This window comes from Thalassophryne amazonica, unplaced genomic scaffold (genome assembly GCF_902500255.1).
Source record: "Thalassophryne amazonica unplaced genomic scaffold, fThaAma1.1, whole genome shotgun sequence".
Classification (NCBI taxonomy): domain Eukaryota; kingdom Metazoa; phylum Chordata; class Actinopteri; order Batrachoidiformes; family Batrachoididae; genus Thalassophryne; species Thalassophryne amazonica.
The window spans coordinates 329,942-353,878 of record NW_022986248.1 but is presented as its reverse complement, the minus strand read 5'-3'; the positions used below and the strand labels follow the sequence as shown (position 1 = coordinate 353,878).

The window sequence follows — 23,937 nt, the reverse complement described above, 5'->3', positions numbered from 1 at the left end:
ACGCCAATCGGAGGTCACTAAAATTAACATTAAATCGGTGTGTAACTTTGCAAAAACAATGTCGGATTCTGTAGTTTTCTCTGGACCCCTCCCCAATCGGACCGGGAGTGACATGTTTAGCCGCATGTTCTCCTTGAATTGCTGGCTGTCTGAGTGGTGTCCAAAAAATGAGGTGGGCTTCATAGATAATTGGCAAAGCTTCTGGGGAAAACCTGGTCTTGTTAGGAGAGACGGCATCCATCCCACTTTGGATGGAGCAGCTCTCATTTCTAGAAATCTGGCCAATTTTCTTAAATCCTCCAAACCGTGACTATCCAGGGTTGGGACCAGGAAGCAGAGTTGTAGTCTCACACACCTCTCTGCAGCTTCTCTCCCCCTGCCATCCCCTCATTACCCCATCCCCGTAGAGACGGTGCCTGCTCCCAGACCACCAATAACCAGCAAAAATCTATTTAAGCATAAAAATTCAAAAAGAAAAAATAATATAGCACCTTCAACTGCACCACAGACTAAAACAGTTAAATGTGGTCTATTAAACATTAGGTCTCTCTCTTCTAAGTCCCTGTTGGTAAATGATATAATAATTGATCAACATATTGATTTATTCTGCCTTACAGAAACCTGGTTACAGCAGGATGAATATGTTAGTTTAAATGAGTCAACACCCCCGAGTCACACTAACTGTCAGAATGCTCGTAGCACGGGCCGGGGCGGAGGATTAGCAGCAATCTTCCATTCCAGCTTATTAATTAATCAAAAACCCAGACAGAGCTTTAATTCATTTGAAAGCTTGACTCTTAGTCTTGTCCATCCAAATTGGAAGTCCCAAAAACCAGTTTTATTTGTTATTATCTATCGTCCACCTGGTCGTTACTGTGAGTTTCTCTGTGAATTTTCAGACCTTTTGTCTGACTTAGTGCTTAGCTCAGATAAGCTAATTATAGTGGGCGATTTTAACATCCACACAGATGCTGAGAATGACAGCCTCAACACTGCATTTAATCTATTATTAGACTCTATTGGCTTTGCTCAAAAAGTAAATGAGTCCACCCACCACTTTAATCATATCTTAGATCTTGTTCTGACTTATGGTATGGAAATAGAAGACTTAACAGTATTCCCTGAAAACTCCCTTCTGTCTGATCATTTCTTAATAACATTTACATTTACTCTGATGGACTACCCAGCAGTGGGGAATAAGTTTCATTACACTAGAAGTCTTTCAGAAAGCGCTGTAACTAGGTTTAATGATATGATTCCTTCTTTATGTTCTCTAATGCCATATACCAACACAGTGCAGAGTAGCTACCTAAACTCTGTAAGTGAGATAGAGTATCTCATCAATAGTTTTACATCCTCATTGAAGACAACTTTGGATGCTGTAGCTCCTCTGAAAAAGAGAGCTTTAAATCAGAAGTGTCTGACTCCGTGGTATAACTCACAAACTCGTAGCTTAAAGCAGATAACCCGTAAATTGGAGAGGAAATGGCGTCTCACTAATTTAGAAGATCTTCACTTAGCCTGGAAAAAGAGTCTGTTGCTCTATAAAAAAGCCCTCCGTAAAGCTAGGACATCTTTCTACTCATCACTAATTGAAGAAAATAAGAACAACCCCAGGTTTCTTTTCAGCACTGTAGCCAGGCTGACAAAGAGTCAGAGCTCTATTGAGCTGAGTATTCCATTAACTTTAACTAGTAATGACTTCATGACTTTCTTTGCTAACAAAATTTTAACTATTAGAGAAAAAATTACTCATAACCATCCCAAAGACGTATCGTTATCTTTGGCTGCTTTCAGTGATGCCGGTATTTGGTTAGACTCTTTCTCTCCGATTGTTCTGTCTGAGTTATTTTCATTAGTTACTTCATCCAAACCATCAACATGTTTATTAGACCCCATTCCTACCAGGCTGCTCAAGGAAGCCCTACCATTATTTAATGCTTCGATCTTAAATATGATCAATCTATCTTTGTTAGTTGGCTATGTACCACAGGCTTTTAAGGTGGCAGTAATTAAACCATTACTTAAAAAGCCATCACTTGACCCAGCTATCTTAGCTAATTATAGGCCAATCTCCAAACGTTCTTTTCTCTCAAAAATTCTTGAAAGGGTAGTTGTAAAACAGCTAACTGATCATCTGCAGAGGAATGGTCTATTTGAAGAGTTTCAGTCAGGTTTCAGAATTCATCATAGTACAGAAACAGCATTAGTAAAGGTTACAAATGATCTTTTGGCCTCAGACAGTGGACTCATCTCTGTGCTTGTCCTGTTAGACCTCAGTGCAGCTTTTGATACTGTTGACCATAAAATTTTATTACAGAGATTAGAGCATGCCATAGGTATTAAAGGCACTGCGCTGCGGTGGTTTGAATCATATTTGTCTAATAGATTACAATTTGTTCATGTAAATGGGGAATCGTCTTCACAGACTAAAGTTAATTATGGAGTTCCACAAGGTTCTGTGCTAGGACCAATTTTATTCACTTTATACATGCTTCCCTTAGGCAGTATTATTAGACGGTATTGCTTAAATTTTCATTGTTACGCAGATGATACCCAGCTTTATCTATCCATGAAGCCAGAGGACACACACCAATTAGCTAAACTGCAGGATTGTCTTACAGACATAAAGACATGGATGACCTCTAATTTCCTGCTTTTAAACTCAGATAAAACTGAAGTTATTGTACTTGGCCCCACAAATCTTAGAAACATGGTGTCTAACCAGATCCTTACTCTGGATGGCATTACCCTGACCTCTAGTAATACTGTGAGAAATCTTGGAGTCATTTTTGATCAGGATATGTCATTCAAAGTGCATATTAAACAAATATGTAGGACTGCTTTTTTGCATTTACGCAATATCTCTAAAATCAGAAAGGTCTTGTCTCAGAGTGATGCTGAAAAACTAATTCATGCATTTATTTCCTCTAGGCTGGACTATTGTAATTCATTATTATCAAGTTGTCCTAAAAGTTCCCTAAAAAGCCTTCAGTTAATTCAAAATGCTGCAGCTAGAGTACTGACGGGGACTAGAAGGAGAGAGCATATCTCACCCATATTGGCCTCTCTTCATTGGCTTCCTGTTAATTCTAGAATAGAATTTAAAATTCTTCTTCTTACTTATAAGGTTTTGAATAATCAGGTTCCATCTTATCTTAGGGACCTCGTAGTACCATATCACCCCAATAGAGCGCTTCGCTCTCAGACTGCAGGCTTACTTGTAGTTCCTAGGGTTTGTAAGAGTAGAATGGGAGGCAGAGCCTTCAGCTTTCAGGCTCCTCTCCTGTGGAACCAGCTCCCAATTCAGATCAGGGAGACAGACACCCTCTCTACTTTTAAAATTAGGCTTAAAACTTTCCTTTTTGCTAAAGCTTATAGTTAGGGCTGGATCAGGTGACCCTGAACCATCCCTTAGTTATGCTGCTATAGATGTAGACTGCTGGGGGGTTCCCATGATGCACTTTCTTTCTTTCTCTTTTTGCTCTGTATGCACCACTCTGCATTTAATCATTAGTGATCGATCTCTGCTCCCCTCCACAGCATGTCTTTTTCCTGGTTCTCTCCCTCAGCCCCAACCAGTCCCAGCAGAAGACTGCCCCTCCCTGAGCCTGGTTCTGCTGGAGGTTTCTTCCTGTTAAAAGGGAGTTTTTCCTTCCCACTGTAGCCAAGTGCTTGCTCACAGGGGGTCGTTTTGACCGTTGGGGTTTTACATAATTATTGTATGGCCTTGCCTTACAATATAAAGCGCCTTGGGGCAACTGTTTGTTGTGATTTGGCGCTATATAAAAAAATTGATTGATTGATTGATCATTATATGCAAATATTGCCATTTTGTGCTTGTCCCACACCCAGACTTTTGATCTTCAATGATAAAAATGAATGGTAAAGAAACATTTTTTCTAATGTTTTAAAATATCTCTGAAAATAAAATATCAGTAAAATAATCAAAACATAATTGGGGTATTCAATGTCATACAACTGTTGTGATTTTTTTAAACAAAATGTAGTTGTCCCACACTATTGCCGTAATTTCCACCACAACACTGTAATGTCCCTTTAAACAGTTTGTATGAAAGATTGTTTGGGTAGTTTCTATGGAGATAAACAGTGACATCAGAGCACATGTATATAGCGCCAAATCACAACAAACAGTTGCCCCAAGGCGCTTTATATTGTAAGGCAATGGTGTGGTGGAAATTAACAAGGCCAACAGTGCCCGTAGTTAAAGAATCACCCATATACGGTGTTTATTACATGGAAAACAATACAAAAACATTGGGACTTTTTTTGTCTGACTGTGAGTTTTACTGTACTGAGGCTGAACAATAAATTTACCTCTCAAAGCTTTGATGATGAAGTCGCTTCCATCCCACACGGCTGACTTTATTTTCCCAAATGTTTCTTCTGTTTGGATCTGAAGGGAATCTGTACATCTTGAAGCCCTAGTTGTGTCTATTTGTGCCTCCAAATGCACAGCAACCCGACATTTTCGGTGAATAAATAAATAAAATAGCTGAATTTACATGCAGACACATTAACAGCGAACACTATTTTGGAACCAAGATGGCACCATGAGTCACATGACTGATTTTTTTTTCCACTTGTCATGTCACCATTCTCTCTATTAAGGGACATTAAGTCTCTTGAAGCACTGCATTATTGCAGGTGTGAGGGCTACAGGGCAGTAGTTACTGAGGCTGGTTGTGGGTGATGTTTTTGGTCCTGGGATGATTGTAACAGATTTCATACAGTCCCTCTCCAGCACTTTGTGCCAGAGTTGCGCTGTCAGATCAGTTTGCAGAGCGGAGCCTTCTTCCCCCCACCCTTCCAAACTGGTTCTGTGTCTTGGTGCAACAAGTTGAAAAAGTCACAGCGCCTCAATAACGTCTCATTTACCACAGCCTCCATCTGATCCTGCCTGCACGTGATGAAAGTTAGAAAAGTTCAAATTACTCAGTTCTCCGTGTGGAGCAGAGACACCGTGCGCGTATGCTGGATGACATGCGCATCAATTTTTACGTGTAACACGTAAGGGAAAAAGCATTTATAGCACGTATTTAATCAAAATCTAAAAAAATCTTTGTCTACATCTTTCTGTGTAAATATCTCATATTACAACGTGGAGACCCGCGGCTTATAAACAAGTGTGACTTATTTATGTACAATTTCTTTTTAAAATTGGCGGGTGCAGCTAATATTCAGGTGCGCTCTACAGTCCAGAAATTATGGTAAAGATCCCGCAGAAGACGCCGGACAGCTGGTGGGCACCTGCTCTGAGCACCTTGTCAGGTAGTCCATCTGGGCTGGCAGCCTTCCTGGAGTTCACTGCCAGGAGCACACACCTCACATCGTGCTCCCCTACAGTAAGTTGGGGGGGAGCTAGAACCTGGTGGGGGTGAGGGCAGGGCTGGAACAGATGAATGTTGCTGCAGTGATTCAAACTGAACAACAAAACAGCTGAGCACCTCTGCTAACAACACACTCAGGTCTGCTGGAGTCACATCACAGCCTCTGAAACTGGTGATGCTCTGTAGACCCTGACACCCCTCCCGTGGTCTATTGCTGGTGAAGTGAGACTCTATCCTCTTCTTATAGTCTGCTTTGGCTTTTCTAATTCCTTTTTTCAGGTCAGCTCGAGATGCGCTGTAAGAGCTCTGTCACTCGACCTGAAGGCAGTGTTGCAGGCTATGAAGAGTGAGTGGACCTGGCTGGTCATCCAGGGCTTCTGATGATTTTATCCACAGACACAGTTCCCAGTGGTGGAACAAACAAACATTTCTCAAAGTATGATGCAAACTGAGACTCAAGATTGTATGAATGACTGCACCTTCTCTCTGCAGCACTGGGGACTGAATGAATACTTAATAAAGCAGCGGTTACACCAGAGTTGTGTTCAAATGCTGATCTCACCTGTGCTTCTTTTTAATGTCAGTGAAGATCTGAACATGCTCAGCGCTGATCTTCTTGCGGTACCTCAGTAAGTCACCAGCACAGGCATTGAAAAGGCCCTCATCACCCACATGAGAAAAGACAAAACCCTCAGCTCTGATGAAATCCAGACCTGTGATTACACAGCTGAGGTTAACACACCACAGCCGGGATGCTCAAACAGAAAAAAAAAAACATTCTGCTTGATTGTAATGAAAAAAGACATGCATGAGTACAGCATGGCAAAAAAATAGGGATGTCCCGATCAGGTTTCTTTGGCCCCGATCTGATTCCGAGTCATCTGATTTTGAGTATCTGTCGACACCGAGTCCTGATCCGATACTTTAAAAAAACTGAATGAACAATGAACAAATGGTAAATATATAATAATTTCATTTTAATCACCTTATTTTATTATTTATCACTTAAACAGTGCACTTCTCCTTGAGGTAGCTTGAACAATCAAGTAATAATCTACCAGACTTAAAAAATGTACAAATTTCCATGTTATTTTGTCTAAAAATAAATGTCCAAGGTTCCTTATGTTAAACAAGAAATTATCTAATCTGAAATAACAGATGGTTTTAATTTACAGATGAAAGATTTCTAAAGAACCATTTATTGATTTAGCTATTTTAATTACAAGTGTTCTAATCTTTTTTAAACAGTAATCAGAAATTTTGAGGTAACAAACAACAACAACAAAAACATTTCCAAGGATTTTTCTTCAGAAAACTGCGCTATAAATTAGCAGTCCTGTGGCACGTTTCTGTTTTGTACAGATCAGTGGTTTCTGCCACTAGTCTTCCATCTTTTGGCCCGACGCATCGTTCCTTTTGGACAGCGCGAAGCTACGTCACAGCTCAGAGCATCGGAAGTTGGATTGGGTTGAACTTATGTTTTTTCTTTTGTTCAATAAAAAATAAATAAATAAATAAATAAAGATTGGGTTGAACTTTGACCGCATCAGCCTGCCGACAAGCGGCAATGCATTCTCCCGTCAGAAGCGTCACTTTAGTTTGGCTTTTGACATGACGCTTGTGACGCCTCTAAAAAGCAACACGTCTCATTGAAAATAATGCTTTTTAGACCGATTCTTGACTCCTCTGACGCGTGAAAGGCCCATTAATCTGCAATAATGAGCTTGAAATAGCGCTGATCAAAATAATGAGGATAAAATGTATATCGGATTCCTGATTGGGATGCAACGTCCGATTTCAATCAAGTCTGAAACCACGTGACCGGCCCGATTTCCAATCACGTGATCGGATCGGGACATCCCTACAAAAAAGTGTGCGTGTTAAAGACATGTTGCCATGCGTGTTTTGGGTCAACATCATGGCTTCATGGCTCTCTGACACTGGTAACATCTAATTGTTGAATAACAAAAGGGTTTGAGAGTGTATTTGCTAAAACATAAATTATTTTCAATCTGACATGGATTTTGCTGGAATAAAGGAAATTTGAACGTTCATACTACTAATGGAGACTGCGAAAAGTAAATATTTTAATCTGCCATTCATTTTTCTCTGTTCTGCAGCTAATACAACTTTTCATCAGGTTTTGATCATCATGGAGCAGCTGACAGCTGTCAAACACCCATTATGGAATATTCAGGATGTCCCACTGGAGGTGGGATAACTGGCCAGCAGGGTGCCCACACCACCACAACAGAGATAAAAATAAACACAGCACCAGTGTGCTATCCGACCGGACAGCCACATCACGTGACATGCGATCGCTGATGATCACAGCCCAGTCACACCCAATGAAGCAATCAGAAGATGCCAGTGGACGCGGGTGCACTGAAGCCGTCAGATGATCACATGCACGTTCACCAAGGCAATCATCATGTCACAGCTGACCACTGTGTTATCGCTCCTCACAGCTGGAGAACACATATCGTGCCATGAAGAACATCACCTCTCAACACGTCACTGCGATGCATGTGTTGGCAGGCTCTCATGACATGGAGAAAAATATAAACACATATCACCTATCACCATCAGCCAGGCTGCCCCATGTGAAAATATCCATCATGTGATCATGTGAACTGCCAGCTGGAGAGGCAAATGTCATGTCCACCACGTGAGTTATAGTCATGCTACGCGCCAATTGTCCACGGACGTTTGGACCACCCATGTGGCTGGCTGATATGAGCGCATCAGTTCATTCATGTCAGTTAATTACTTCCTTGTTTACGTCCATGGCCATGGTTCATGAACAGAAGCAACAGAAGGATGATAATTCTTGTATTGCGCTTGAGGTCCAGTGGTTCTGCAGTGAAGAAAGTCAACTATTCCATCATGCTGGAGGATGTGTTTGGAGGGGACACCAACAGCACTGATTCAATAATAGTTGCTGCAACATAAATGAGTTTAAGCAGCAATGGTTAAGTTCTACTACTGTGACTGGAAATGGATTTATTTTTCTGTCATAGTGGCATACGTGGAGTACAAGACTTAAAAAGGTCAACTACTGTTTGTAACATATTTCCCAGACTATACATAGCACTCTGATTTGCACCATGGTGTGGTGCATCGCACAGGGTCTGTGTAGTCTGTAGTGCTGTAGTTTTAGAGTAGCATAGTCTGCTTGTCTTTCTCGCTTCCAGCTGCAGCTGCCACCTAGCTCTTTGCAGTGAAAAGAAGGGCCGAGTGCGTAAGCCCCTTCCTGATGGCTTTACATGACTCCAGGTCAAGATCCTCACAGTACCTCCCCGTGGCACACCATGGTAACTGGGTATCTTGCAGCCCCAGGCTAAACTGTGGGGGATCTCGGAGCAGGTTGGCGTCCCAGAGGTACAGTGTGCATGACCCACCAGTGTGTGGACATGCTCTGACACTTGCCAATCCAACCACCTGCTGCCTTGCAGGTTGTGCCTCTATAGGCAAAGGCTAAGGGAGTAAACCCCTACAAAAAATGGTTGAGACATTATGTCCTGCATCCCTCTTGACTACAGCAGCTTGGATCGAGAGGGGGGCTGTGGTGCTTGGGAAACCCATGGCCTCCATATATACTTCGCCCAGGATTCAGTGTCCTCATTCTCACAATTATCCTCCTTCTGCTCTTCCAAAGTCAATCAATCAATCAATTTTTTTTTTTATATAGCGCCAAATCACAACAAACAGTTGCCCCAAGGCGCTTTATATTGTAAGGCAAGGCCATACAATAATGATGTAAAACCCCAACGGTCAAAACGACCCCCTGTGAGCAAGCACTTGGCTACAGTGGGAAGGAAAAACTCCCTTTTAACAGGAAGAAACCTCCAGCAGAACCAGGCTCAGGGAGGGGCAGTCTTCTGCTGGGACTGGTTGGGGCTGAGGGAGAGAACCAGGAAAAAGACATGCTGTGGAGGGGAGCAGAGATCGATCACTAATGATTAAATGCAGAGTGGTGCATACAGAGCAAAAAGAGAAAGAAACAGTGCATCATGGGAACCCCCCAGCAGTCTACGTCTATAGCAGCATAACTAAGGGATGGTTCAGGGTCACCTGATCCAGCCCTAACTATAAGCTTTAGCAAAAAGGAAAGTTTTAAGCCTAATCTTAAAAGTAGAGAGGGTGTCTGTCTCCCTGATCTGAATTGGGAGCTGGTTCCACAGGAGAGGAGCCTGAAAGCTGAAGGCTCTGCCTCCCATTCTACTCTTACAAACCCTAGGAACTACAAGTAAGCCTGCAGTCTGAGAGCGAAGCGCTCTATTGGGGTGATATGGTACTACGAGGTCCCTAAGATAAGATGGGACCTGATTATTCAAAATCTTATAAGTAAGAAGAAGAATTTTAAATTCTATTCTAGAATTAACAGGAAGCCAATGAAGAGAGGCCAATATGGGTGAGATATGCTCTCTCCTTCTAGTCCCCGTCAGCACTCTAGCTGCAGCATTTTGAATTAACTGAAGGCTTTTTAGGGAACTTTTAGGACAACCTGATAATAATGAATTACAATAGTCCAGCCTAGAGGAAATAAATGCATGAATTAGTTTTTCAGCATCACTCTGAGACAAGACCTTTCTGATTTTAGAGATATTGCGTAAATGCAAAAAAGCAGTCCTACATATTTGTTTAATATGCGCTTTGAATGACATATCCTGATCAAAAATGACTCCAAGATTTCTCACAGTATTACTAGAGGTCAGGGTAATGCCATCCACAGTAAGGATCTGGTTAGACACCATGTTTCTAAGATTTGTGGGGCCAAGTACAATAACTTCAGTTTTATCTGAGTTTAAAAGCAGGAAATTAGAGGTCATCCATGTCTTTATGTCTGTAAGACAATCCTGCAGTTTAGCTAATTGGTGTGTGTCGTCTGGCTTCATGGATAGATAAAGCTGGGTATCATCTGCGTAACAATGAAAATTTAAGCAATACCGTCTAATAATACTGCCTAAGGGAAGCATATATAAAGTGAATAAAATTGGTCCTAGCACAGAACCTTGTGGAACTCCATAATTAACTTTAGTCTGTGAAGAAGATTCCCCATTTACATGAACAAATTGTAATCTATTAGACAAATATGATTCAAACCACCGCAGCGCAGTGCCTTTAATACCTATGGCATGCTCTAATCTCTGTAATAAAATTTTATGGTCAACAGTATCAAAAGCAGCACTGAGGTCTAACAGAACAAGCACAGAGATGAGTCCACTGTCCGAGGCCATAAGAAGATCATTTGTAACCTTCACTAATGCTGTTTCTGTACTATGATGAATTCTAAAACCTGACTGAAACTCTTCAAATAGACCATTCCTCTGCAGATGATCAGTTAGCTGTTTTACAACTACCCTTTCAAGAATTTTTGAGAGAAAAGGAAGGTTGGAGATTGGCCTATAATTAGCTAAGATAGCTGGGTCAAGTGATGGCTTTTTAAGTAATGGTTTAATTACTGCCACCTTAAAAGCCTGTGGTACATAGCCAACTAACAAAGATAGATTGATCATATTTAAGATCGAAGCATTAAATAATGGTAGGGCTTCCTTGAGCAGCCTGGTAGGAATGGGGTCTAATAAACATGTTGATGGTTTGGATGAAGTAACTAATGAAAATAACTCAGACAGAACAATCGGAGAGAAAGAGTCTAACCAAATACCGGCATCACTGAAAGCAGCCAAAGATAACGATACGTCTTTGGGATGGTTATGAGTAATTTTTTCTCTAATAGTTAAAATTTTGTTAGCAAAGAAAGTCATGAACTCATTACTAGTTAAAGTTAATGGAATACTCAGCTCAATAGAGCTCTGACTCTTTGTCAGCCTGGCTACAGTGCTGAAAAGAAACCTGGGGTTGTTCTTATTTTCTTCAATTAGTGATGAGTAGAAAGATGTCCTAGCTTTACGGAGGGCTTTTTTATAGAGCAACAGACTCTTTTTCCAGGCTAAGTGAAGATCTTCTAAATTAGTGAGACGCCATTTCCTCTCCAACTTACGGGTTATCTGCTTTAAGCTACGAGTTTGAGAGTTATACCATGGAGTCAGACACTTCTGATTTAAAGCTCTCTTTTTCAGAGGAGCTACAGCATCCAAAGCTGTCTTCAATGAGGATGTAAAACTATTGACGAGATACTCTATCTCCCTTACAGAGTTTAGGTAGCTACTCTGCACTGTGTTGTTATATGGCATTAGAGAACATAAAGAAGGAATCATATCCTTAAACCTAGTTACAGCGCTTTCTGAAAGACTTCTAGTGTAATGAAACTTATTCCCTACTGCTGGGTAGTCCATCAGAGTAAATGTAAATGTTATTAAAAAATGATCAGACAGAAGGGAGTTTTCAGGGAATACTGTTAAGTCTTCTATTTCCATACCATAAGTCAGAACAAGATCTAAGATATGATTAAAGTGGTGGGTGGACTCATTTACTTTTTGAGCAAAGCCAATAGAGTCTAATAATAGATTAAATGCAGTGTTGAGGCTGTCATTCTCAGCATCTGTGTGGATGTTAAAATCGCCCACTATAATTATCTTATCTGAGCTAAGCACTAAGTCAGACAAAAGGTCTGAAAATTCACAGAGAAACTCACAGTAACGACCAGGTGGACGATAGATAATAACAAATAAAACTGGTTTTTGGGACTTCCAATTTGGATGGACAAGACTAAGAGACAAGCTTTCAAATGAATTAAAGCTCTGTCTAGGTTTTTGATTAATTAATAAGCTGGAATGGAAGATTGCTGCTAATCCACCGCCCCGGCCCGTGCTACGAGCATTCTGACAGTTAGTGTGACTCGGGGGTGTTGACTCATTTAAACTAACATATTCATCCTGCTGTAACCAGGTTTCTGTTAGGCAGAATAAATCAATATGTTGATCAATTATTAGATCATTTACCAACAGGGACTTAGAAGAGAGAGACCTAATGTTTAATAGACCACATTTAACTGTTTTAGTCTGTGGTGCAGTTGAAGGTGCTATATTATTTTTTCTTTTTGAATTTTTATGCTTAAATAGATTTTTGCTGGTTATTGGTGGTCTGGGAGCAGGCACCGTCTCTACGGGGATGGGGTAATGAGGGGATGGCAGGGGGAGAGAAGCTGCAGAGAGGTGTGTAAGACTACAACTCTGCTTCCTGGTCCCAACCCTGGATAGTCACGGTTTGGAGGATTTAAGAAAATTAGCCAGATTTCTAGAAATGAGAGCTGCTCCATCCAAAGTGGGATGGATGCCGTCTCTCCTAACAAGACCAGGTTTTCCCCAGAAGCTTTGCCAATTATCTATCGCCTATCACCCCAAGTCCTGGGGTGATAGGCGAGTGGCGACGGTAGCAGGTGTAAGATGACACTGGAAGCTGCTAGTCATGGACCTGCACTCAGGCGGCCAGGGCAGGATGGTCGTACAGTGAGTATTTACAGCTGGAGACTGTGTTAGACTTTTTTCCTACCTATTTGATAAGTACTCACACTCCTGCACTTACCAGTTTCTTCCGACGAGAGGTGGAGGTGGTTTTCCCACCATATGTGTTGCTGGGTGCAAACGCACCCACATTTAACTGTTTTTGTTCCTCGCCAGCAGTACCAGATCCGACAAGCGGAGGCAGTGGCCACCTGGGAGTTCGGGACTTGGTGGCTCCAGTATTCCCGGGGCTCGGTGGCAGAGGAAATCGTGTGGTTCCGGTTCTGCTTTGGACAGACGTCTCTTATCTTCGAGCCTGCCCACGTGACACATTTTGTGAATTGACTTCTTTGTCTACTATTGTAATCTGCTGTGTTTGTTGTGCTTATTCACAACAGTAAAGTGTTGTTATTTGACTTCCTCCATTGTCCGTTCATTTGCGCCCCCCTGTTGTGGGTCTGTGTTCCTACACTTTCACAACACAAGGGTAGGGTTCGGCAGCCACTCTGGTGATGGAGCAGCCCTATTCAGGGAGAGCACTGCCCAAAGGAAGGGGAAGGGTCTAGAAAAGGTGACCTAAAGAAAGCTTGCTTCAACCTCCTCCTGTCAGCACACCGCAGCTGACTGGACATCTACAAACTCGGTTGAAAAAACACAATGCACATGACATCATAGGATGCAAAGTCCATCTGCAACAACCGCTCTTTATACATTGGAGCATGGAACATCAGGACTCTCATGGACAACAAGAACACTATCAGACCAGAGCGTCGAATAGCACTGGTAGTACAAGAACTGCAGCAATACAACATCAACATCGCTGCTCTTAGTGAAACGCACCTGGCAGACACTGGAGAAATCACAGAGGTTGGAGCTGGATATACCTTTTTCTGGTCAGGGAGGAATCTGGAGGAATGGAGAGAAGCAGGAGTCGGTTTTGCAGTCTGCCTCTCGGTAGGAGGGGTCTGGTTAGGTTTAAAACTCCAGCTTTTGTGACTTCTTGATTATTCTTCTCTACAAGAGTCAAGACAGAAGTCAGACCACCAGAGCAAGAATTTTAGCTGAGGAAGCTTCTGCGATTTGAAGTGAAACGTCCTTGCGTCAAGCAACCCAGTCCAGTCAAAGATTCAAGCTTCTTGACTATGATTGTCTTACATTTAAACAGCACATTCCTTGTTCTTATAATGTTCTGTGCTCTCTCATTATTTTGTCCTTACACATTTTCGCTGATTTATGTACATTTGTACAACATTTAATTGCTTCTGCTCCTGTGTGAGTGAGATGTAGTTTCACACCTCACATGGTCACCCTGTGTTTGTGCGCGTGCACACAAGCATGCAGGAAACCATCGCCCAACAATGTGTGAATGGGCCTTTAAATAGTTCTGAAAAATGTAACATATGTATATGTTGGATGAACCTGAAGCCAGAGCTACAGCCAGGGCCGGCTGGTTTGCAGACGACAGAATCTGCACTCCGACAGGCAGCGAAGGACACAGGTGCTTCACCGCTGTGCACACCGTCGTCATACAGGCGCACACCTCAGGGCCCACACATGGCAAGTAAGGCACATCATGCATGTTCTCCACAATCACACCGTCCTGGGACACACAATACAAACATACAGTACTTTTTAAAAATAATGAATATCTGCAGAATATTTTAACATTTCATACTATAATTTGAGGAATATTTGTTTGTTTGATTTGTTGCACTTCTCCCCTGAGGTGATTGGGCCTGTTGCGTGCAAGTAGCGAACCTTAAACAGTTTGTTTAGGCAAAGTGTAAATTTGTTTCAAATGTATATCCCATGAGAAGAGTTTGTTTGCAGTACAAAACAGAAGCACTGGGGTCAAGGGTCACAATTTTGGCTTCTCTGTTTGTTCCTCTACTTCTCCCAGGTCCTTTGATTAATTTCCAACCAACCTGACACGTGAATGACAGTCAACTAAAAAACAGCTCTTTACAGAGTTTGTTTGGGCAAAGATCAAAGTCTGTTGGAGTCTAAAGTCAGAATTATAACTTTTGCTCTGATATGCACTAAACATGGCACACATATGTAGGCAGGGTCTCAAATTGCCTGGGGGTTGGTTGGGGGGTTATCACATTTGCTCAAGGTTAATCAGTAATTGGGGTTATTGGGCAAATGTGAAGTTTTTCCACACCTATTTGCATTGAACGTGGCCCACGTATGGCAGTGGGTTCCTGAATTGCTCAGCAAGGTCAAATTTGCCAAAGGTCTGTCATTGGAGTCTACTCTTCCCAGGTCCTTTTGATGCTTTCTACCAAACTTGGTATGTTAATGAAGTTTAGCCCTGAAACTGTCATAAAAAGTAAATAAAATAAAATAAAATAAATTCAATCAGAAAGACTTTACAGTCTCTGACATGGGGTCAGCATGGGGGATGTTTGGGTGAAGGTCCATGCTTGATGAAGACATTTTTGCACTCTAAAATTGTATTGAAACAAATATGATTAAATAAAAGTGTTCCAACTATAGGGGGATCACACTCCTCAGCCTCCCCGGTAAGGTCTACTCCAGAGTACTGGAGAGGAGAATTCGACCAATGGTTGAACCTCGGATTCAGGAGGAGCAGTGTGGTTTACGTCCTGGTTGTGGCACACTGGACCAGCTCTACACGCTCCATCGGGTGCTCGAGGGTTCATGGGAGTTTGCCCAACCAGTCCACATGTGTTTTGTGGATCTGGAGAAGGCATTCGACCGTGTCCCTCGGCGCACCCTGTGGGGGAGTGCTCCGGGAGTACGGGGTCCGGGGTCCTTTGCTAAGGGCTATCCGGTCCCTGTACGACCGCAGCAGGAGCTTGGTTCGCATTGCCGGTACTAAGTCAAACCTGTTTCCAGTGCACGTTGGCCTCCGCCAGGGCTGCCCTTTGTCACCGGTTCTGTTCATTATTTTTATGGACAGAATTTCTAGGCGCAGCCAGGGTGTAGAGGAGGTCTGGTTTGGGAACCACAGAATCTCGTCTCTGCTGTTTGCGGACGATGTGGTTCTGTTGGCTTCGTCAAATCAGGACCTTCAGCGTGCACTGGGACGGTTTGCAGCCGAGTGTGAAGCGTCCGGGATGAAAATCAGCACCTCCAAATCCGAGGCCATGGTTCTCGACCGGAAAAAGGTGCTTTGCCCTCTTCAGGTCGGTGGAGTGTCCTTGCCTCAAGTGGAGGAGTTTAAGTATCTCAGGGTCTTGTTCACGAGTGAGGGACGCATGGAGCGTGAGATCGATAGACGGATCGGTGCAGCATCTGCAGTGATGCGATCGCTGTATCGGACCGTCATGGTGAAGAGAGAGCTGAGTAGGGGGGCAAAGCTCTCGATTTACCGATCGATCTACGTTCCGATCCTCACCTATGGTCATGAGATTTGGCTCATGACCGAAAGAACGAGATCGCGAGTACAAGCGGCCGAGATGAGTTTCCTCTGCAGGGTGGCTGGGCTCTCCCTTAGAGATAGGGTGAGGAGCTCGGTCACTCGGGAGGAGCTCGGAGTCGAGCCGCTGCTCCTCCACATCGAAAGGAGTCAGTTGAGGTGGCTCGGGCATCTTTTCCGGATGTCCCCTGGACGCCTCGCTGGAGAGGTGTTCCGGGCACGTCTCACTGGGAAGAGCCCCGGGGAAGACCCAGGACACGCTGGAGGGACTACATCTCTCGGCTGGCTTGGGAACGCCTTGGGGTTCCCCCGGAGGAGCTGGAGGAGGTGTGTGTGGATCGGGAGGTCTGGGCGACTTTGCTTGAGCTGCTGCCCCCACGACCCGACTCTGGATAAAGCGGAAGAAAATGGATGGATGGATGGATGGATGATTAAATAAACAGCTTCTTGAATCAATTCAACATTTTACATCAAGTCTGGGAGAATGTGCTGGTGCTGTGCTTCTCCTCATCCATGACATCATGGAAACGTCTGTAGTCCTGGATGGCAACCACCCAGATAGACAACTGATTTGTTCTCACATCTCTGAAATAACCATCTGTCACCTTGGCCTTCTCCATCTGCTGACAACAGTCAGGTAACTGCATGTTGGATCATGCACAGAGAAACACGCCACATGGCCAACACGTCGAAGCTGACGCGCTCTCACAATGCAAGTCATACTCTTCATCTTAGTCTCTCTATGCAACCGCTCGTCTGAAACAAAGTGATTCTGGCGGTACCCAAGGATCCTCTGAAGAGACCTCGTACCAAAGACATCCAGTCGTTGTTTTTGGTCACTGGTTGGCATCCAAGTCTCACAACCATACAGCAAGACAGGTAGACTTTGACCTTCATCCTCCTGTAAAGACATCTGTGTGGTGGCTACTCTGCACTGTGTTGTGGTTGTTGACTCCTCCCACTCACTCCACTCAGGACATGAATTTACAACCTTCAGCATGAGAGGTGGATGCTCTAACCAGAACGCCAAAAACCCGGACCCTCAGCCCTGTGGCCAGAGAGTCCTATTAGCTGTTGGGGAGTGGGGTTTACTGACTACCACATGCCAACCCAACCTCACGCCATGTTGTGAGGGTATCACGATCTAATAGATTAATTTACTTTTCGTGATATCATCACAAAAAGTAAATTAATTTATTAGATTTTGATACCATCACAATGTGATGTATTACAAAATGTGAGGTGTTTGTGGGGGGGTTATGGTTGGAATACAGGGAAGGGTAGGGTTAGAAATAGTTAAATAAAAAAAGTGTCATAAAAATGTGACTCATTTCCTGACAGGAGCATGAAAAAAAGCGTGAGCGACTCCTGCTGGACTCCGTCACATTGGCATCACCAAACACCTCTGTCCACCATCCTCATGACTCCATCAGCTCACCCCAGGCACTTTTTGATCTCAAAGGCTGAGGACCCAGAGACGCGTATGTCACTGTCAAGACAAATGAATGTCTCTACAAGTTCAGCAGTTTCACCACTACAGATACACTTCTGATGGCTGAATCCAGGAAGTTATGAAAAGCCTGAGTCTTGATCCAGGACAATTGCAAATCCTGTGAATGACACCAAGGCTCTCTTCTCCACTCGCTCCATGTACAGATTGGCCACAATGGGGGATACCGGCAACCCCATCGCACAGCCATGGATCTGCCTGTAGTAATTCCCCCTAAACTGGAAATACGTGGTGTTAAGACAGATCTCCAAGAGTTGGCAGATGTGGTCTGGTGTAAGTTTGGTCCTTTCAAGTAGAGACACATCCTCCAGCAGTCTCTGCCTCACAGCTGAGACGGCCTCAGCAGTGGGGATGCAGGTGAACAACGATGTCACATCGAATGACACCGTAGTTTCATTTGCCTCCAGCTGCAGGTCCTTGATCTTGTTTACAAAATCTTGCGTGTCCTCCACATGGTGGTCTGAGTTACCCACTAGAGGAGCCAAAATCCACTTGAGGTGCTTGGCCAAATTGTAAGTGATGGAATCAGTGCTACATACAATAGGCCTGAGTGGCACGTCCTGTTTGTGGATTTTGGGCAGGGGGGCAAAGCTCTGGCAAGAGGGCAACTTCACCATCGCACAGCAGCTCTCCATCAGAAACATGGCATCCAGCTGATGTGTCTCATTAAATTCACAAAGGACAAATGTTTTATTTGAAAGAGACCTGGCATTAATGAGTGCCATTTGGACCCTTCACTCCTGATCCTGAGGGAACGCCATGCACTGCAGCCTGTGCAGGCTGTCGGGATTCATTCTACCTCTCCAGCTCCACCTCCTTGGTGTCCAGCAGCTCGGCGCTGTCAGCTGATCGAGAGACGCCGGGTAAACAGGAAGAAGATATTGCTGCCAATGAAGTAAATCCACTTGAGCGGAGGAAATATCTCCAGAAAAATAACTATTATTTTTGAGACACCAGAACCAGAGTTAGTGTGTGCTACGAGACCGACGCCATCTCCTGCCCATTCCTCTCCTGGGGCAGAAGACCGACTCCCAGAGAAACAGCTCAGGCGACACCGATGCCAGAAACAGCGGAAGCCCAACAGTCCTCTGCTCATAATCAGTATGATCAAACCTTGCGATCGTGTCGTGAAGATCACAAAGAGGCTGACGCTCATACACCAGCAGAGACTGTGTGTCCGTCACAAGCAAAGACGCCACTATTACAACAATAAACAATGCATATGGGACGGGGACAGAGACAGAAAGACGGCACCATCTTGACACTGAGTGATAATTGCAGGCCCACGCATGTGCACAGACCGCACGTGGGCCACGCACATATGCATGCTGCACACTCTCATGCATGTGCGCATGAGGAACACAGTGCTCCAGTCCCGTGTTTACCATCCAGACATTTTGACATCTGGCAGTCTTCAGCGCCTTTTATGTCTGTCTGACAGCAGTCTGTGTCATCGACCTGGTGTCTACATGCGATTTAGATGTCATCGTGCAGGTGTAGATGAGGTAATCCGGATGTGTTCTGACATGGCTGACCACGCCTTTTCCTCCTGACTGCATCAGATTATGGCAATATTTGCAGTGTCGGGCTGGTTCCTGTGCATTCTTGCTATGTGTGACGTGGGCTTTACATTCAATTCAACAACTTTATTAATCCCACAAAGGGCGCTTAAGTTAGAGTAGCGTGTAAAACACAGTGACCTGTAACCTCATATAAAAATGTTTCTGTGTAGGCTCTCAGTTGTCCAGGTGGTTTCCATAGTAGAGAAGCTTGAATCTTCGACTGGACTGGGTTGCTTGACGCGAGGATGTTTTGCTTCAAATCGCAGAAGCTTCCTCAGCTAAAATTCTTGCTCTGGTGGTCTGACTTCTGTCTAGACTCTTGTAGAGAAGAATAAACAGACAGCCACAAAAGCTGGAGTTTTAAACCTAACCAGACCCCTCCTACCGAGAGGCTGACTGCTATAGGCTGGTGACTAAACAATAGCTCTAATTAGCACCTGTTGTGCTCTAGTAAGCACCCTCCTAATGCCAGGGCAGCTGTCCCTCCTAATGATGGGATGGCAGCCTCTCCTGATGGCTCCCTTGACGACTCTCCTGATGACGTGAATGACTCATTACCATGAACAAAAGACTGAAACTGCTTTGACCTGTGTACCCCACTGTAAACAGGGGACAAAGCGTGTCTCAGACCCCCTCCCCGGTTAAGGCTGGGTTTCAACTGTTTCACATAGAATGCCTCTTTGACTGCTCTCTCAAACCATTTCTTCTCTGTGGCTAAGATTTTAACTTCCTTGTCCTCTAACGTGTGGTTAGTGTCTTTCAGGTTGAGATGAACTGCAGACTGAGGTCCATTTGCGCCCTCTCTGCGGTGCTGGTATAGCCTTTTGTGTAAAGGTCGCTTAGTCTCACCTATGTACGAGGTCTGTTAGAAAAGTATCCGACCTTATTATTTTTTTCAAAAACCATATGGATTTGAATCACGTGTGATTACATCAGACATGCTTGAACCCTTGTGGGAATGCGAGAGTTTTTTCACGCCTGTCCGTTACGTCATTCGCCTGTGGGCAGTCTTTGAGTGAGGAGTCGCCCACCCTCTCGTCGTTTTTTCATTGTTTAGGAATGGCTCAGAGACTGCTGCTTTGTTTGATAAAAAATTTTTCAAAAAGTGTAAGGCACAACTGAGTGGACACCATTCGATAAATTCAGCTGGTTTTCGGTAAAAAATTTTAACGGCTGATGAGAGATTTTGGTCTGGTAGTGTCGCTTTAAGGATGGCCCATGGCACCTGACGGCAATCTGCGCTTCGAGGCGGCAGTGTCTCGCCGTTTCAAGTTGAAAACTTCCACATCTCAGGCTCTGTTGACCCAGTAAGTCGTCAGAGAACAGAGAACTTTCAGAAGAAGTTGGTATGAGGAGTTTATTCGGACATTCCATTGTTAACGGACATTTTGTAATGAAAGAACGTGCGGGCAGAGTCGCATGTCGGCCCGGACCCGACCGCAGGGGGTCGCGACAGGAAAAATACCTCCGTTGGAAACCTTAACGGGCAAGTTGGAACATGCCCAAGCTGTTAATTTCTCAGTTACTCACTTGTTGAAAGCCATCAAAAGCCGCCTGAATTTTACAAATGGTTTTCAACACGGAGGTGTTTTTCCTGTCGCGGTGCACACAGATTTGCCGAGTCGTCACGGAAACGACTCGGCGAATTTGCACGCATGTCTTTCATTACAAAATGTCCTTAAACAGTGGAATGTCCGCATAAAGTCCTCATGCCGGCCTCTTCTGAATCTTCTCTGTTCTCTCACGATGTCCTGGGTGAATTAAGCCTTAAATTAGGATATTTTCAGCTCGAAACAGGCCGACGACGGCGCCTGGAAGCGCTGCGCGACGTCCCGCTCCGTGGGAAGTCCTTACATCGACAGAAACACCCCATAATCTCTCATCACCCGTTAAACTTTTCACCGAAAACAAGCTAAATTTCTCGAATAGTGTCCACTCGGATATTCCTCACAGGTCCAGAGAAAATTTTGATAAAGCAACGCGCGCCGTCTCGAGCAGCGTGTGAAACAAAGGAATTCAGCCGAGAGGGCTGAACCACATCTCACTCAAGGCCTGCCCACAGGGAAATGACGTCACCGACACACGTGAAAAAACTCACGCATGCGCACGAGGGTTCAAGCATGATTGGTGTAATTGCACGTCATTCAAATCCATATAGTTTAAAAAAAAAGTGTTGGTTTCTTATGTAATAGACCTCTTAGTGTTCATTACAGTTTTCCTGACATCTGATAGAATACACTACATTGCTCTGTTTGTAACTAGGGATCCTTAGGATGAACTAATAACAACTAAGAACAACTTGTACAGAAAGCCCTCACAGTATGTGGGTACCCACGATGGTCCCTGTACAAAGTGCAGAAGTCCCAGAAAACAAAGAGACCAGATAGACAGGAGACGGAGACAACAAGAAGAGGAGTGTCTCTCCCTTATTTAGCAGGAGTAGGGGAAAAACTACAAAGGATCTTCAGACAGCACAAAATCCCAGTTTACTTTAAACCGGTTAACACCTTGAGACAGAAATTAGTTCACCCTAAGGACAGGATCCCTAGTTACAAACAGAGCAATGTAGTGTATTTTATCAGATGTCAGGAAAACTGTAACGAATACTACATAGGTGAGACTAAGCAATCTTTACACAAAAGGCTATACCAGCACCACAGAGAGGGCGCCAGTGGACCTCAGTCTGCAGTTCATCTCAACCTTAAAGACACTAACCACATGTTTGAGGACAAGGAAGTTAAAATCTTAGCCAGAGAGAAGAAATGGTTTGAGAGAGGGGTCAAGGAGGCATTCTATGTGAAACAGTTGAAACCCAGCCTAATAAATGATTTTAAAAGATGGTTAGTTTTACAGATTGGTGAAGGCAGCAGAGAAAATTCATTACAAAGAGTTGAAATCTCTTTGCTTCACTCTGCTAATCTTTGAGCAGACTTTGACAGTGTTGTTCAGTCTGTTTGTGTGTGAAACCAGCAGATAAATGAAAAGCACAGACGACTCTCAATAAAGGACTGATAAAAACGACAGAGGATGACACAGAGAAGGTGGATTCTCTGCTGGCATCTGCGTTCACATCAGACTTCAGCTTGTCATCAAAAATACTACCCAAATACTTCCTACTGCATAAAAAGACGTATTTACAGCTCTAACTATATGGCTGTCATGCCAATACTTACGATCCCGGCGTCACGGTACATTTCAGCCTCTGTGCATGCTTCTTCAATGATATGTGACATTTTCATACAACCTAAAGGTGTACCTGAGATGAAGAAGAAATAAAAGTTCTCAAATTTATATCTTAAATGTTGGGAAAAAAACAAGGTCCAGTTCAATTTTTGTTTACCTGGTAAAGCTTTAACGTGAATCATTCCAATAACTACAGATTTTACACGGCCAAAGAGCTCCACAAACTTCATGTTTCCCTTTTGTGAAAGGAACAAAAAATGAAATGCTGTTTAAACTCCACCAGAGTCATGTGACTGGTCAAAGGTCAGATTTGTTTAAACACGCTGCTTACCGGGAGCCAGAGCCTGAGCCACATAAACCAAGGAAAGGTCCTGTGGAAAAATAAGACATTTTGTTGTAATAAAAAAAAATGTTGGTTGCTAATAAAAGTTTCTGTGTTTTTTTTGTGGAAAGTTGATGCTTCTGTTCCAATTTCAGCTTTTGTCTTTTCACAAAAGAAACAACCACCAAGTTATTCGGGTGTCTCAATAATTTGATCTGGACTTCATCTTCACGTTTCACTGAACTGAGTACTTCAGTAAACCTCTGGGGGGATGTTTCATAAAGAGTCGACATTTTAACCCCCCCCCCCCCCCCCCCAATAATCTTCTGGAATCATTCTCCTGAGTGAATCCTCGAACCAATGGACACAAAATTCGCCCTAATAAGATATCCCATAATCCCTTGTGCAAAAGAGTGTCACTGCGGTCTTAACAACATAGACACAATTGCAAATGGACAAATGGACATTGTACAACCAAAATGTAATTAGGGCCTGAGTAGGAAAAAGTCCGACGAGGACCCTATTGTAATTCAATTTAATTCAATTTATTTTCTTTATATAGCGCCAAATCACAACAGAGTTGCCTCAAGGCGCTTCACACAGGTACGGTCTAACCTTACCAACCCCCAGAGCAACAGTGGTAAGGAAAAACTCCCTCTGAGCAAGAAACCTCAAGCAGACCAGACTCAAAAGGGGTGACCCTCTGCTTGGGCCATGCTACAGACACAAATTACAGAAATAATTCACAGAACAATTCACGGACGAACATACAAGAAATTGCTGTTGGTGCACAGGACAAGAAAAACATGAAGAAATACTGGTGATGGCCGGCCGCTAGCCCTAAACTTCACTAAAAGACCCAGAATTTAGGTGAAGTTGAGGCAGCGGCCCACTTCAATTACTAATAACATGAAGTAAAAGAGTAAAAGCGTAAAACAAAACTGTACCAGTATGCTAGCCATATGAAAGGGAAAATAAGTGCATCTTAAGTCTGGACTTGAAAATCTCCACTGAATCTGACTGTTTTATTGACGCAGGGAGATCATTCCACAGAACAGGGGCATGATAAGAGAAAGCTCTGTGACCCGCAGACTTCTTATTCACCTTAGGGACACAAAGTAGTCCTGCACCCTGAGAACGTAAAGCCCGGGCCGGTATGTGAGGTTTAATTAGTTCAGCTAGGTAGGGAGGTGCCAGTCCATGAATAATTTTATAGGT

The 23,937-nt window shown here is 43.6% G+C and overlaps 1 protein-coding gene across 1 annotated transcript in view; it reads right to left on the bottom strand.

The window, feature by feature from the left end:
• The window catches only part of zgc:162297 (uncharacterized protein LOC555865 homolog), a 102,803-nt gene extending 80,074 nt beyond the window's left edge, over nucleotides 1-22,729 (bottom strand). The window contains exons 1-4 of the mRNA XM_034165330.1: nucleotides 22,555-22,729; nucleotides 22,388-22,470; nucleotides 14,177-14,357; nucleotides 5,914-6,064 (exon numbers count right to left, since the gene is read on the bottom strand). Coding sequence (XP_034021221.1) covers nucleotides 5,914-6,064; nucleotides 14,177-14,357; nucleotides 22,388-22,470; nucleotides 22,555-22,627 — 488 coding nt within the window. The 5' untranslated portion in view covers nucleotides 22,628-22,729. The remainder of the gene's footprint in view (nucleotides 1-5,913; nucleotides 6,065-14,176; nucleotides 14,358-22,387; nucleotides 22,471-22,554) is intronic.
• Nucleotides 22,730-23,937: the final 1,208 nt, after the last annotated feature.